At 48.8% G+C, this 13,847-nt stretch overlaps 1 protein-coding gene across 2 annotated transcripts in view; it reads left to right on the forward strand.

Moving 5' to 3' along the window:
- Nucleotides 1-1,740: 1,740 nt before the first annotated feature.
- The window catches only part of LOC147116786 (vacuolar protein sorting-associated protein 4A), a 66,153-nt gene continuing 54,046 nt past the window's right edge, over nucleotides 1,741-13,847 (forward strand). Inside the window, exons 1-2 of one of the 2 annotated variants that reach the window (XM_085991970.1) lie at nucleotides 1,741-1,904; nucleotides 11,920-12,031. In XM_085991970.1, the coding sequence (XP_085848096.1) occupies nucleotides 1,881-1,904; nucleotides 11,920-12,031 (136 nt within the window). In that variant the 5' untranslated portion in view covers nucleotides 1,741-1,880. Of the gene's footprint in view, nucleotides 1,905-11,919; nucleotides 12,032-13,847 lie in introns of those variants that run through there. The other variant, XM_085991972.1, reaches the window with a different exon arrangement.

Genomic DNA, 13,847 nt, shown 5'->3' on the forward strand with positions numbered 1-13,847 from the left:
CCCTGGTTCTGGACTCCCCAGTGAAGGGAAACTTTCTCCCAGCATTCATCTTATTAAGCCCTGTAATCATTTTGAATGCCTTAATGAGAGAGCAAGAGGGTTCGAGTACAGGAACAAGGATGTCTTGCTACAGTTGTACAGGGCCTTGGTGAGACCACACCTTGAGTATTGTGTGCAGTTTTGGTCGCCTTACGTGAGGAAGGACGTTCTTGCCATGGAAGGAGTGCAGCGAAGATTCACCAGGCTGATACGTGGGATGGCAGGAATGACGTATGAGGAGAGATTGTGTCGATTGGGCTTATACTCACTGGAGTTTAGAAGATTGAGAGGGGATCTCATCGAAACCTATAAAATTCTGTCAGGCCTGGACAGACAAGATGCAGGAAGGATGTTTCTGATGGCCGGGGAGTCCAGAACCAGGGGCCATAGTCTAAGGATAAGGGGTAAGCCATTTAGGACTGAAATGAGGAGGAATTTCTTCACCCAGAGAGTGGTGAACCTGTGGAATTCTCTGCCAACAAAAAAGAGTTGGATATATTTCTTAAGGCTAAAGGGATCAAGGGATATGGGGAGAAGGCAGGGACAGGGTACTGAATTTGGATGATCAGCCATGATCTCATTGAATGGTGGAGCAGGCTCGAAGGGCCGAATGGCCTATTCCTGCTCCTATCTTCTATGTTTCTAGATCTCTCATTCTTCTGAATTCAAGCGAATACAGGCCTAGTTTACTCAAATAAAAACAGAAAATGCTGGAGATACTCAGCAGGTCAGGCAGCATTTGTGAAGAGTGAAAGAGTTAATGTTTCAGGTCAATGACCTGTAATCAGAACTAGTTTACTCAATGACCATAGTCCTGCCATCCCAGGAATCAATCTGGTGAACCTTCATTGCACTCCCTCTATGGCAAGTCTATCTTTCCTTCCCTAAAGAAATCCGTGAACCAGATCGGTTTTTACGACAGTTCACCATTACTGATACTAGTTTTTAAATTTCCGGATTCAATTTAAATTTCCCAGCTGCCATGGTGGGATTTGAACATCCCATCATTAGTCCAGCCCTCTGCAGTAAATAACAGAAGCACAATGTTACCGTTCCCCTGAGCCAGGACGGCGCCGGGCCGGTGGGGGCGCTGTTTCCGGGCTGTGTGCAGTGGCGACGCCTGGCCGAGGGCGGCGCTGTGTCTGGGCTGGGTGCAGTGGCGGCGCCTGGCCGAGGGCGGCGCTGTGTCTGGGCTGGGTGCAGTGGCGGCGCCGGGCCGAGGGCGGCGCTGTATGGGCTGTGTGCAGTAGCGGCGCCTGGCCAAGGGCGGCGCTGTTTCTGGGCTGTGTGCAGTAGCGGCGCCTGGCCAGGGGCGGCGCTGTTTCCGGGCTGTGCAGTGGCGGCGCCTGGTTGGTGGAGGGCGCTGTGTCCGGGCTGGGTGCAGTGGCGGCGCCTGGTCGGCGGAGGGCGCTGTGCCCGGGCTGGGTGCAGTGGCGGCGCCTGGCCGGGGGGGGGGGGGGGGGGGGCGTGGTGTCCGGGCTGGGTGCAGTGGCGGCGCCTGGTCGGCGGAGGGCGCTGTGCCCGGGCTGGGTGCAGTGTCTGGGCTGTGTGCAGTGGCGGCGCCTGGTCGGCGGAGGGCGCTGTGTCCGAGCTGGGTGCAGTGGCGGCGCCAGGCCGGACGGGGTCGCTGTGTCTGGGCTGGGGGTCGGCGCGGCCGCTCTTGTCTGTTTTCTGCCGTTCTGAACATTGTTGTTCTCAATTACGTCACCGAGTCGCTCTGCCCGCCGCCATTTTCCCGAATCCGGAGCGGAGCAGGAATCCCGCAATCCCACAGCCCCGGAGCCGCGGGGAGCAGCGCGGCCTGGTCCGATCCCCGCAGTCTGAGCGCCCGGAGATGTGAGATGTCAGCGCCCAACACCCTCCAGGTAAGGCGGCGGAGACCGAGGCCCCGGCGGGTGGGCAGCAGCCAGAGCCGGGGCTGGGTGATCCCCCAGGGCCAGGGGTCCGGGCTGGCTGACCCCCCCATGGGGTGGGGGCTGGGGCTGGGGCTCCGTTTGTGTTCTCGGTGTGGGTCAATGATTCGGGCTCGGGCACCGCGAACACAATGTCCACATCTGCTGATGGGATTGGCGGTGGGGACTGTAGAAGAATTCTGGGGAACAGCTCGAGGGCAGACCGGCAGCAGATACAGTTTGATGCTGAGAAGTGAGAGGGAATCAGACTGATACAGCACAGAAAGAGGCTATTCGGCCCCTCGAGTCTGCTCCGCCATTCAATGAGATCATGGCTGATCATCCAAACTCAGTACCCTGTCTCTGCTTTTTCCTCATATCCCTTGATCCCTTTAGCCTTAAGAAATATATCCAACTCCTTCTTGAATATATTTAATGAATTGGCCTCAACTACCTTCTGTGGTAGAGAATTCCACAGGTTCACCACTCTCTGGATGAAGAAATTCCTCCTCATCTCAGTTCTAAATGGCTTACCCCTTATCCTTAGACTGTGACCCCTGGTTCTGGACTCCCCGCCATCGGGAACATCCTTCCTGCATCTAGTCTGTCCAGTCCTGTCAGAATTTTATAAGTTTCGCATGGATCAACTACAGAATTTGTTCATCCCTGTTTGGCATAAAAATAAAAAAAAAGGTGACTCAACCGTGGCTAACAAGGGAAATTAGGGATAGCATAAGATCCAAGGAGAGGACATATAAATTGGTCAGAACATTTAAGATAGAAAGAGTGGAGTTAATTGATAAACTAATGAAACCATTCTGGATGGATTTCATCTGTGCATATTAAAAGAAGCTAAGGAAGAGATAGCGGAGACACTATTACATATATATAAACATTTATTAGAAAGGGGAATAGTGCCAGAGGACTGGCGGACAGCGAATGTGATTTCTATATTTAAAAATGGAGAAAGAACAAGTCCAGGGAACTATAGACCAGTTAGCTTAACATCGATGGTAGGAAAGATAATGGAATCCTTACTCAACATAGAAAAACATCTATAAACTGAAAATATAATAGAGTAGTCAGCACGGATTCCAAAAGGGAAGATCATGCTTGACCAACCTTATTGAATTCTTTGAAGAAGTAACAAAGAGTAGATGACGATAATGCAGTAGATGTAATATATTTAGATTTCCAAAACGCCTTCGACAAGGTACCGCATAATAGACTCATGACTAAGGTTAGAACATGTGGAGTGTGGCGACATGTAGCAGAATAGACAGCAAGCTGGCTACAAAAGAGAAAACAGAGAGATGGGGTTATAGGTGGGAAGTGGTGTTCCTCAAGGATCGGTGCTGAGACCACTGTTGTTCACCATTTATGTAAACAATTTGGACTCAGGAATTGGAGGTACGATTTAAAAATTTGCGGACAACACCAAATTAGGGGTGTAGTTAATACAGAGGAAGACTGCGTCAAAATACAGGAAGACATTAATAAACTTGTAGACCAAAGTTAGACCGCACTTAGAGTACTGTGAACAGTTCTGGTCTTCATAGTATAAGAATAATATAGAGGCACTGGTGAAGGTGCAAAAAAGTTTAACAAGGATGATACCAGAACTGAGAGGTTATACCTATCAGGAAAGATTCAACAGGCTGGGGTTTGTTTCTCCAGAAAAGAGAAGACTGAAGGGTGACCTAATAGAGGTCTTTAAGATTATGAAAGGGTTTGATAGGGTAGACGTAGAGACGATGTTTCCACTTGCGGGGGAGACAAGAACCAGGGGCCATAAAAATAAGATAGTCCCTAATAAATCCAATAGGGAATTCATGAGAAACTTCTTTACCTAGAGAGTGGTTAGAATATGGAACTCGCTACCATAAGGAGTAGTTGAGGCGAATGATATAGATGCATTTAAGGGGAAGCGAGATAAACATGAGAGAGAAAGGAATAGAAGGGTATGCTGATAGAGTTAGATGAAGAGGGGTGGGAGGTGGCTCGTGTGGAGCATAAACACCAGCATGGACCTGTTGGACCGGGTGGCCTGTTTCTGTGCTGTAAATACTATGTAAGGGTATGTATATTGCCTCTCCTCATTCTTCCTACTAAAATGTATCACTTCACACTTCTCTGCGTTAAATTTCATCTGCCACGTGTCTGCCCATTTCACCCATCTGTCTATCCTCCTCGATGTTTACTTCATTTCTGAGTTTCGTGCCATCTGCAAATTTTGAAATTATGCCCTGTATACCTGACCTGGATCAGCCATTCATGTGGAAATGACTTATGAAATAATACTGGGCGGCCTGCTGGTGGCGCTGTCCAGGAAGACTATAAATACTCGGGCATGGGCCCAGCTTGCTCAGGACATTCTTTTACAGGAACTAGTGAAGGACACAACTAGACCTCCATGTTGTGAAACAGTTGATTAAAGCTTTGTTTAACGCTTAGACCAAGTGCCTAGTAGTTTTCTTAGTCAATTTAATCAACTGAAACTTGCTTCACGCTCTGAGTGATTTTGGGAACAGATGGCTACGACACAAACGGTAGAAGGGAACCAGATGTAGTAATCAATCCATCATGGAGAAACTACTCAGACCCGCCCGTCTTGACCTGGACCCGAATTCACCTACAACTGCTAAGGTATGGAAACACTGGTATATACCTTCAGCAACTTCCTCGGGGCTTGTGGTGAGAATGTTCCTGATGAGTTACAAATGCTTGCCAATTATGTATCTCCTCATGTGTTTGACTATATCGAAGACTGTGTAGACTATGACTACACTATCCAAATACTGCAGCAACTATATGTTAAGGCCCCAAACGAAATTTTTGCTCGGCACTTACTGGCCACAACTCGACAACAACCTGGGGAATCACTTGACGAATTCCTTCAAAAGCTTCGCAGGCTCAGCAAAGACTGTAATCTCAAAGCTGTCTCAGCTGAGCAGTACCAGGAGGAATTAATTTGTGATTCTTTTATTAATGGAATTGCGTCTCCCTTCATTCGCCAGCGTCTGTTGGAGAATAAAACCCTCGAGTTACAAGCTGCCTATGACCAGGCATATTCTCTGGACTTAGTAAAAAAAAAATGCAGATGCCTATGTTTTACCACATGCACGGACTGCTGCTATCACTCTTGGTGACTCCTCCGATAAGCCTCAGGCGGAAGCCCTCACTGATGACTATCCTAGCTGATGACGACCCTACCCTAGCCGCATCTTGGCAATCTAAAAGGAAGTGTTTATTCTGTGGAGGTGCATTTCACTATAGGGAATTTTGTCCTGCTCGTAATGCAACCTGCAATCATTGCAGTAAGAAACGTCACTTTTCTAAAGTATGTCAGCCAAGAGCCTCTCTTAAGGTTACAGTTGCTATCTATAAAACTGCTCCTTCCCCAAGAGCCACTACTAATGTTACAGCTGTCATCTATAAAACTGCATATTTACCCCTCGGACAGGGAAATTGCAATGGCTCTGACGACACTGACACCAACTCTTCCGGTTTTGTCTTGTCGACCTTATTCTCAATGGCCGCACTTATTTTTCCACCTGGCTCGGGGTGCTCAAAAACCTATGCAGTGATGTGCTCCTGGGACAGGATTTCCAGAAGCAACACAAAAGACTCACTTTCGAGTTTGGAGGGTCAAAGCCGGAGCTTACTATTTCCAAAGTACCGTTTTGTGCGCTTTTGGTGGCTTTGCTCGACGAGCCCCCCTTGTTTGCCAATCTTTCCCCCTGATGTAAGCCCATAGTCACTAAATCACGGCGTTTCAGTCAAGATGATCTATCCTTTATCGAGGCAGAAATCTCTCGCCTTCTAGCTGACGGTATCTTTGAGCCATGTTCATCTTCCTGGCGGGCTCAAGTCGTCATTGTTAAAAATCCTCTGAAGCAACACAAGAAATGTCTTTGCATCGATTACTCGCAAACTATTAACCAGTATACCAACCTGGATGCCTACCCACTACCATACATCGATGACATGGTCAATAACCTTGCCAACTACAGGGTATTTTCAACTTTTGACTTAGAGCGCATATCATCAAGTACTGTTAAAGGACTCTGACAAAAAGTATACGGCCTTTGAGGCCAACGGTCAGCTTTACCAGTTTTGTTGCCTTGCATTTGGGGTCACCAATGGGGTGGCCGTCTTTCAACCGGCAATGGACAGCCTAGTCAAACAGGAGAACTTAACGGACACTTTTCTATATCTGGATAATATCACCATTGCTGGTCATGACCAGAAGGAGCACGATGCCAACCTCCAGAAATTTCTTGACATTCTCTGTCGTCGCAACTTAGCCTTAAATGAGTCCAAATCTGTGAAATCAGTACCATCAGTCAACATCCTTGGCTACTGGGTGGGCAACGGTGTCGTCAAACCGGATCCGGAGCGACTTCGTCCACTTCAGGAGCTCCCTCCCCCTACGAATCTCGGCTCTCTTCGTCGGGCACTCGGCATGTTCGCCTATTATGCGAAGTGGATACCCCACTTCTCCGACAAGATCCAGCCCCTGCTTCACGCGAAGTCATTTCCATTGGCGCCAATGGCTATTTCAGCTTTCGACCTCCTCGAGCAATAACTGGAAAAAGCCACACTTCGTTCCATCGATGAAAATCTCCCTTTCGTGGTTGAGTGCAATGCATCGGAGGTGGTGATCTCTGCTACCTTGAATCAAGTGGTTGACCCGTTGCATTTCTGTCCAGAACTTTACAGGGTAGCGAGCTCCATTATCCTCCTGTCGAGAAGGAGGCTACGGCTATCATCGAAGCAGTACGCAAATGGAGTCATTTTCTCGCTCGTCGCCATTTCACGCTTATAACCGATCAGCGCTCCATGGCCTTTATGCTGGATCACTGGAAATGCACTAAGGTTAAGAATAACAAGATACAGCTCTGGAGAATGGAATTGGCTGCCTTTGGCTACACCATACATTATCGACCTGGCAAAGATAATGTGGCCCCGGATACCCTCACGCGCGCATTCTGCTCTTCCATGTCAACTTCGACTCTTGCGGATCTTCATACAGGAAACTTTCGATTTACCGGCACCTAAATAACCGGAAATCTCTGTTAACCGGCAAAATTCAGGAGTAGGTTCAGGTAAGTTTTACTTCATATTAGTGGCAGTTCTTGGATCTGTGGCTGTGTAACTGGGGTTCCTGCACTTGAGGGGCGCTTGGTTTGTGGCCGGAGTTCCTGCACATGTTGCTGAGCAACAGGGAAGCCTGGATTTGTTGGTGTGTACGGAGCTCTCGTACCTTTTAACTATACCTCTCTGTAATCTGGACTTTTTGATAAACCGGCACCACGCCGGTCCCGTCGGTGCCGGATAATAGAGTTTCCTGTACTGACATGCCATCCTGGTGTTACCCGTATGTTACACTTTGTGCGATCCAAAAATCTCCCATTTTTACGGAAGACGTGAAAAGAACATGCTCCATTTGTAGAATTTGCGCGGAATTAAAACCGCAATTCTTCCGTCCGTCGGATGGCTCGCTCATACATGCTACACAGCCTATGCAGCGACTCAGCATTGACTTTAAAGGGCCACTGCCTTCAACGCGAAACACCTACTTGCTTACTATGGTGGACGAATATTCACGCTTTCCCTTTGCTTTCCCCTGTCCCAATATGCTTACTTCCACAGTGATCAAATGCCTCGATCAGGTCTTTTCCCTTTGTGGTATGGCAAACTTCATCCACTCTGATCAGGGTCCCACCTTCATGTCACGCGAACTCAGAAGTTATCTTTCACAACGGGGAATCGCCACAAGTAAAACGACACCGTATCATCCTATTGGAAACGGATAGGTTGAGAGATACAACGCTATCATTTGGAATGCTGTTCGTCTTGCACTGAGGTCACACAACCTATCAGACCAGCAGTGGGAAACTATGCTCCCTGACGCATTACATTCCATCAGGTCTCTTCTTTCTACATCCACCAATGTTACTCCTCATGAACGATTCTTCGGGTTCCAGTGTCGCTTTACTCATGGGACGTCATGGTTGGCAGCTCCTGGCCCCGTGCTGTTCCAAAGATTCGTCCGACCCTCCAAGAGTGATCCCCTCGTCAACGAAGTGGAACTAACGGATGTCAATCCTATATACGCGTACGTGTGGTACCCTGATGGCCGGGAGTCCACAGTTTCACTTCGGGATCTGGCTCCCTGCCCAACCGGTCCCACAGATCCAATCGATAGAGAGATCCGTATTAACGACACCGATACTCTGTGCTCCTCCGAGGATGACGCCCTACCCGGGACGTCAAGGGACCTGCCAGCTACTCCGCCGGATCAACCCGGGGAGCAGAGCACTCCCCGCGGGATGACCACCCGAAGCCAGGACGCCGGTCAATCACCGACTACTGAGCAGGATGAAGCCAGCTCTGCGCCTGTGGGGGCCCGCACCCGGAGCCACAATCTCCCCAGTCCCCCTCAGGTCAGTCAAGGCGACACGGGCTCTGCCAGCCTGCCAGTACGAACCAAGCGACCCAGGGATCAAGACATGGCCCGAGGAGATCCAAATGACCGGCTATTCGTAGTCCGATTAACCCGGTGGAAGGAAGTCGCCAGACTACCAATCCTTCAGGCGGGAAGAATGACATGAATCAGCCATTCATGTGGAAATGACTTATGAACTAATACTGGGCGGCCTGCTGGTGGCGCTGTCCAGGGAGAGTATAAATACTCGGACATGGGCCCAGCTTGCTCAGGACATTCTTTAACAGGAACTAGTGAAGGACACAACTAGATCTCCATGTTGTAAAACAGTTGATTAAAGCTTTGTTTAACGCTTAGACCAAGTGCCTAGTAGTTTTCTTACATCAATACCTAAGTCCAGGTCATTAATATATGTCAAAGAGCAGTGGTCCCAACACCGACCCCTGAGGAACACCAATGAATACTTCCCTCCAGTCTGAAAAACAACCGGTCACCACTACTCTCTGCTTTCTGTCCCTTAGCCAATTTTGTATCCACACTGTCACTGTCTCTTTAATCCCATGGGCTTTAATTTTGCTAAAAATTCTGTAATGTGGTACTTTCCCACATTATGGACTTTCAAAAGGCATTTGATAGTGTACACACGTTGGAAAGACTGAAGGGTGTGGATGAACGGCAGCCAATGTTTAATCCGTGAAAGTTTAAGGAAATAAAGCCTTTTAATAGTCCGATTAGAGATTGGGTTTTATATATGGGGGCATCGAGTACAAGAGTAAAGAAGTAATGATGAATTTGTATAAACATTGGTTAGACTGTGCAGTTTTGGGTGCTCCATTATATAAAGAAAATTTAATAGTTTGTTCTCTGATTGGTGCGATGTGACTAATGGTGTCACCCAGGGATCTGTACTGGGGTCTCAGCTTTTCACCATATTTAACAAGGACTTGGATGAAGGAATAGAGAATGTATATGACACTAAGTTGGGCACAGTAAGTTGTGCTGATGGGAGCAGGAAACTCGAAAAGGACATAGATTGATTCAGTGAGTGGGTTAAACTGTGGTAGATGGAGTTCAATGTGAGGTCATAAGAACATAAGAACATAAGAAATAGGAGCAGGAGTAGGCCAATCGGCCCCTCGAGCCTGCTCCACCATTCAATAAGATCATGGCTGATCTGATCCTAACCTCAAATCTTCTATCACTCTGCATCCACCCGAACCCATGTGATCTCCCGGGAGAGGCGAAAAACCAGATAAAGACCCAATGGCCAATTTGGGAGAAAAAAATCTGGGAAATTCCTCTCCGACCCATCTAGGCGATCGAAATTCTTCCAGGAGATCACTCTGTCCCTATATTTTCTACAGTACTTACCTTCTGTAAAGGCGATCTCCACCCCAGCCAGGAACAGGAATAAAACCATCTCCTGAAATCTAACAGAATTAGAACACAGTAGGAGCAGAACAAGGCTACACGGCCCCTGGGCCCGCTCCACTACCCACAGGGCCATGACCATTCCGAACCCAGACTCATGTCCAATTTCCTGCCCGCTCCCCGTAACCCTTTATTCCCTTTACTTCTAGGAAACTATCTATTTCTGTTTTAAATTTATTTAATGATGTAGCTTCCACAGCTTTCTGGGGCAGCAAATTCCACAAACCTACCACCCTCTGAGTGAAGAAGTTTCTCCTCATCTCAGTTTTGAATGAGCAGCCCCTTATTTTAAGATTATGCCCCCTAGTTCTAGTTTCACCCATCATTGGGAACATCCTCACCGCATCCACCCGATCAAGCCCCTTCACAATCTTATATGTTTCAATAAGATCGCCTCTCATTCTTCTGAACTCCAATGAGTAGAGTCCCAATCTACTCAACCTCTCCTCATATGACCACCCCCTCATCCCCGGGATTAACCGAGTGAACCTTCTTTGTACTGACTCGAGAGCAAGTATGTCTTTTCTTAAGTATGGACACCAAAACTGTATGCAGTATTCCAGGTGCGGCCTCACCAATACCTTGTACAACTGCAGCAATACCTCCCTGTTTTTATATTCCAACCCCCTAGCAATAAAAGCCAACATTCCATTGGCCTTCTTGGTCATTCGCTTTGAACCCAAGAAAGACAATTCGGAATATTTTCTTAATGGCAAGAGATTAGGAACGTGGAGGAGCAAAGAGACTTGGGTGCCCAGATACACTTCGCGAAAAGCCAGTCCACAGGTACAAAAAGTAACCATAGCATCACAGAATGGTTACAGCACAGAAGGAGGCCATTCGGCCCGTCGAGCCCATGCCGGCCCTCTGCAAGAGCACTGCCCTTTCCCCGTAGCCCTGCAATTTTTTTCCTTCAGGTACTTATCCAACTCTCTTTTGAAAGACACAATTGAATCTGTCTCCGCCACCCTTTCAGGCAGTGAATTCCAGATCCCAACCATTTGCTGCGTAAAAAAGTTTTTCTTCATGTGCCTTTGGTTCTTCCATCTTAAATCTGTGTCCTCTGGTTTTTGACCCTTCCGCCAATGGGAACTGTTTCTCTCTATCTACTTTGTCCAGACCGCTCATGATTTTGAACACCTCGAGTAATGGTGTTTATCTCGGGAGCTGGAATACCATGGGCACAGGAAGTGATGCTTCAGATGTACAACGCCTTGGTCAGACCCCATCTGGAGAACAGCGTTCAGTTCCAGGCCCCGCACCTCAGGAAGGATATAGTGGCCTTGGAGGGGGTGCAGCGCAGATTCACCAGACTGATACTGGGGCTTAAAGGGTTAAATTACGAGGACAGGTCGCATAAACTTGGCTTGTATTCCCTTGAGGGTAATCAAATTGAGGTGTTTAAAACAATCAAAGGATTTGATAGTTTTCTATGGATGGCCCAGAGGTTATTATTACCCACCAGTAACCAGAGGTGGCAAGTAAGGGTTATTGCCCTTTTCACATCCTTTTTTACGTTGTTTATTCTGATTGGTGTGTTGGTTTAAGTGCCACCCAACTGACCTGTGCTCCATAATCCTCTCTTTGAATACTACCAAAGTCTGCCATCTAACAGAGGTCCATTGACAGTGTAGTGTTGGATCTGTCCTTTTGCTGTCAACATAGACGATGTTGGATTAGACCTTGCCTTGTGCAGGCACCTCTGTCGGAATGTCTTGAGCCCTTCATGCACCGTCTCGCGCTTACAGATGTGATGAGAGGTTGAGCAGATGAAGTGTGGGAGCTGCTCTTGTTGCTCGCTTCTGGATCGTGCTACTGAGCAGGTCCTGGACCTTTATCGGACGTGTGGCACTGCCCACTAACGTCATGGCATTGTTTTACTGAATCACATGACTACCCCAGAACCAGTCAGGCTGCACCTCAATCCTCTGGTGCGTAGAGGAGATTCATTCAAAAAATGAAGATCCTACGAGGCAGATGATCTGTTTTGTTTGTACCAACACAACAGGTAAAGTGAGAATGGTCTGGGTAATGCTGATTGTTTGATATTTCTCCTCTCCCGGGAGAGAGCCGGACATTCACGAATCTTGTTTTTATATATTTCAGAAAGCGATTGACCTCGTAACTAAAGCCACGGAAGAAGACAAGGCAAAGAATTACGAAGAGGCGTTGAGGCTGTATCAGCATGCGGTGGAGTATTTCCTGCACGCCATTAAATGTGAGAGTTCTCCAGTGTCTCCCTGCCCAGTGTGCTGATTGCTTGTTTGCACAGTGCAGTTACTGTGGATTTCTTGGGGAGGTTTGTATTAATGTGCCGTGGTAAGACACTGCCCAGTGAGCCAATGAGTCGCACAGGCCAGGAGGGGTTTTTATTCATTCTCGGGATATCGGCGTTGCTGGCAAGGTCAGCGTTTATTGCCCATCCTTAGTTTCCAGAGACAGTAGTGATAGAACCTAGTGACTTGTTGGGCCACTTCAGAGGGCAGTTAAGAGTCAACCACGTTGGTGTGGGACCGGAGTCACATATAGGCCAGACCGGGTAAGGACGACAGAGTTCCTTCCCTAAAGGACATTAGTGAACCAGTTGGATTACCAGCTTTTTATTTCCAGACTTTTTTCTAACTGAATTCAAATTCACAAACAGCCGTGGTGGGATTTGAGCTCACATTTTGTGGATTATTAGTCCAGTAACAGAACCACTACACATCGCACCCTTCAAATCCAATCCCTGGCCTGTGCTGAATTAGTAGATCTCAGATCGGGCACCAGTGGGGCATTATGTTCGGCCTAAGCACTGCTGAGTTAGAGAGAGGGGAAATCAGCCAGGGTTCCTGCTGCTGATCACTGTCCAGTGACCCCTTGGTTAGAGAGAGGGGAAATCAGCCAGGGTTCCTGCTCCTGATCACTGTCCAGTGACCCCTGGGTTAGAGAGAGGGGAAATCAGCCAGGGTTCATGCTGCTGATCACTGCTCAGTGACCCCTGGGTTAGAGAGAGAGGGGAAATCAGCCAGGGTTCCTGCTCCTGATCACTGTCCAGTGACCCCGGGGTTAGAGAGAGGGGAAATCAGCCCAGGTTCCTGCTCCTGATCACTGCCCAGTGACCCCTGGGTTAGAGAGAGGGAATCAGTCAGGGTTCCTGCTCCTGATCAATGCCCAGTGACCCCTGGGTTAGAGGGCGGGGAAATCAGCCCAGGTTCCTGCTCCTGATCACTGCCCAGTGACCCCTGGGTTAGAGAGAGGGGAAATCAGCCAGGGTTCCTGCTCCTGATCACTGCCCAGTGACCCCTGAGTTAGAGGGCGGGGAAATCAGCCAGGTTCCTGCTCCTGATCACTGCCCAGTGACCCCTGGGTTAGAGAGAGGGGAAATCAGCCAGGGTTCCTGCTCCTGATCACTGCCCAGTGACCCCTGGGTTAGAGAGAGGGGAAATCAGCCAGGGTTCCTGCTCCTGATCACTGCCCAGTGACCCCTGGGTTAGAGGGCGGGGAAATCAGCCCAGGTTCCTGCTCCTGATCACTGCCCAGTGACCCCTGGGTTAGAGAGAGGGAATCAGTCAGGGTTCCTGCTCCTGATCACTGTCCAGTGACCCCTGGGTTAGAGAGAGGGGAAATCAGCCAGGGTTCCTGCTCCTGATCACTGTCCAGTGACCCCTAGGTTAGAGGGCAGGGAAATCAGCCCAGGTTCCTGCTCCTGATCAATGCCCAGTGACCCCTGGGTTAGAGGGCGGGGAAATCAGCCCAGGTTCCTGCTCCTGATCACTGCCCAGTGACCCCTGGGTTAGAGAGAGGGAATCAGTCAGGGTTCCTGCTCCTGATCACTGTCCAGTGACCCCTAGGTTAGAGGGCAGGGAAATCAGCCAGGGTTCCTGCTTCTATTCACTGACAGCGACCCCTGGGTTAACGTGTGGAGCTTCAGGTTCCTGCTCCTGACCACTGTACACTGATTGCTTAGCTTCAAGTGGATGTGTGAACATCAGATGAGAAGCGGATCGGATCGGGCTGTGGTGCCCCCCCGGTTATCGTGAAGTCTGATGACA

The sequence above is a fragment of the Somniosus microcephalus genome, chromosome 6 (genome assembly GCF_052327205.1).
Source record: "Somniosus microcephalus isolate GS21.2 chromosome 6, FLI_Smic_1.0, whole genome shotgun sequence".
In the NCBI taxonomy this organism is placed as follows: domain Eukaryota; kingdom Metazoa; phylum Chordata; class Chondrichthyes; order Squaliformes; family Somniosidae; genus Somniosus; species Somniosus microcephalus.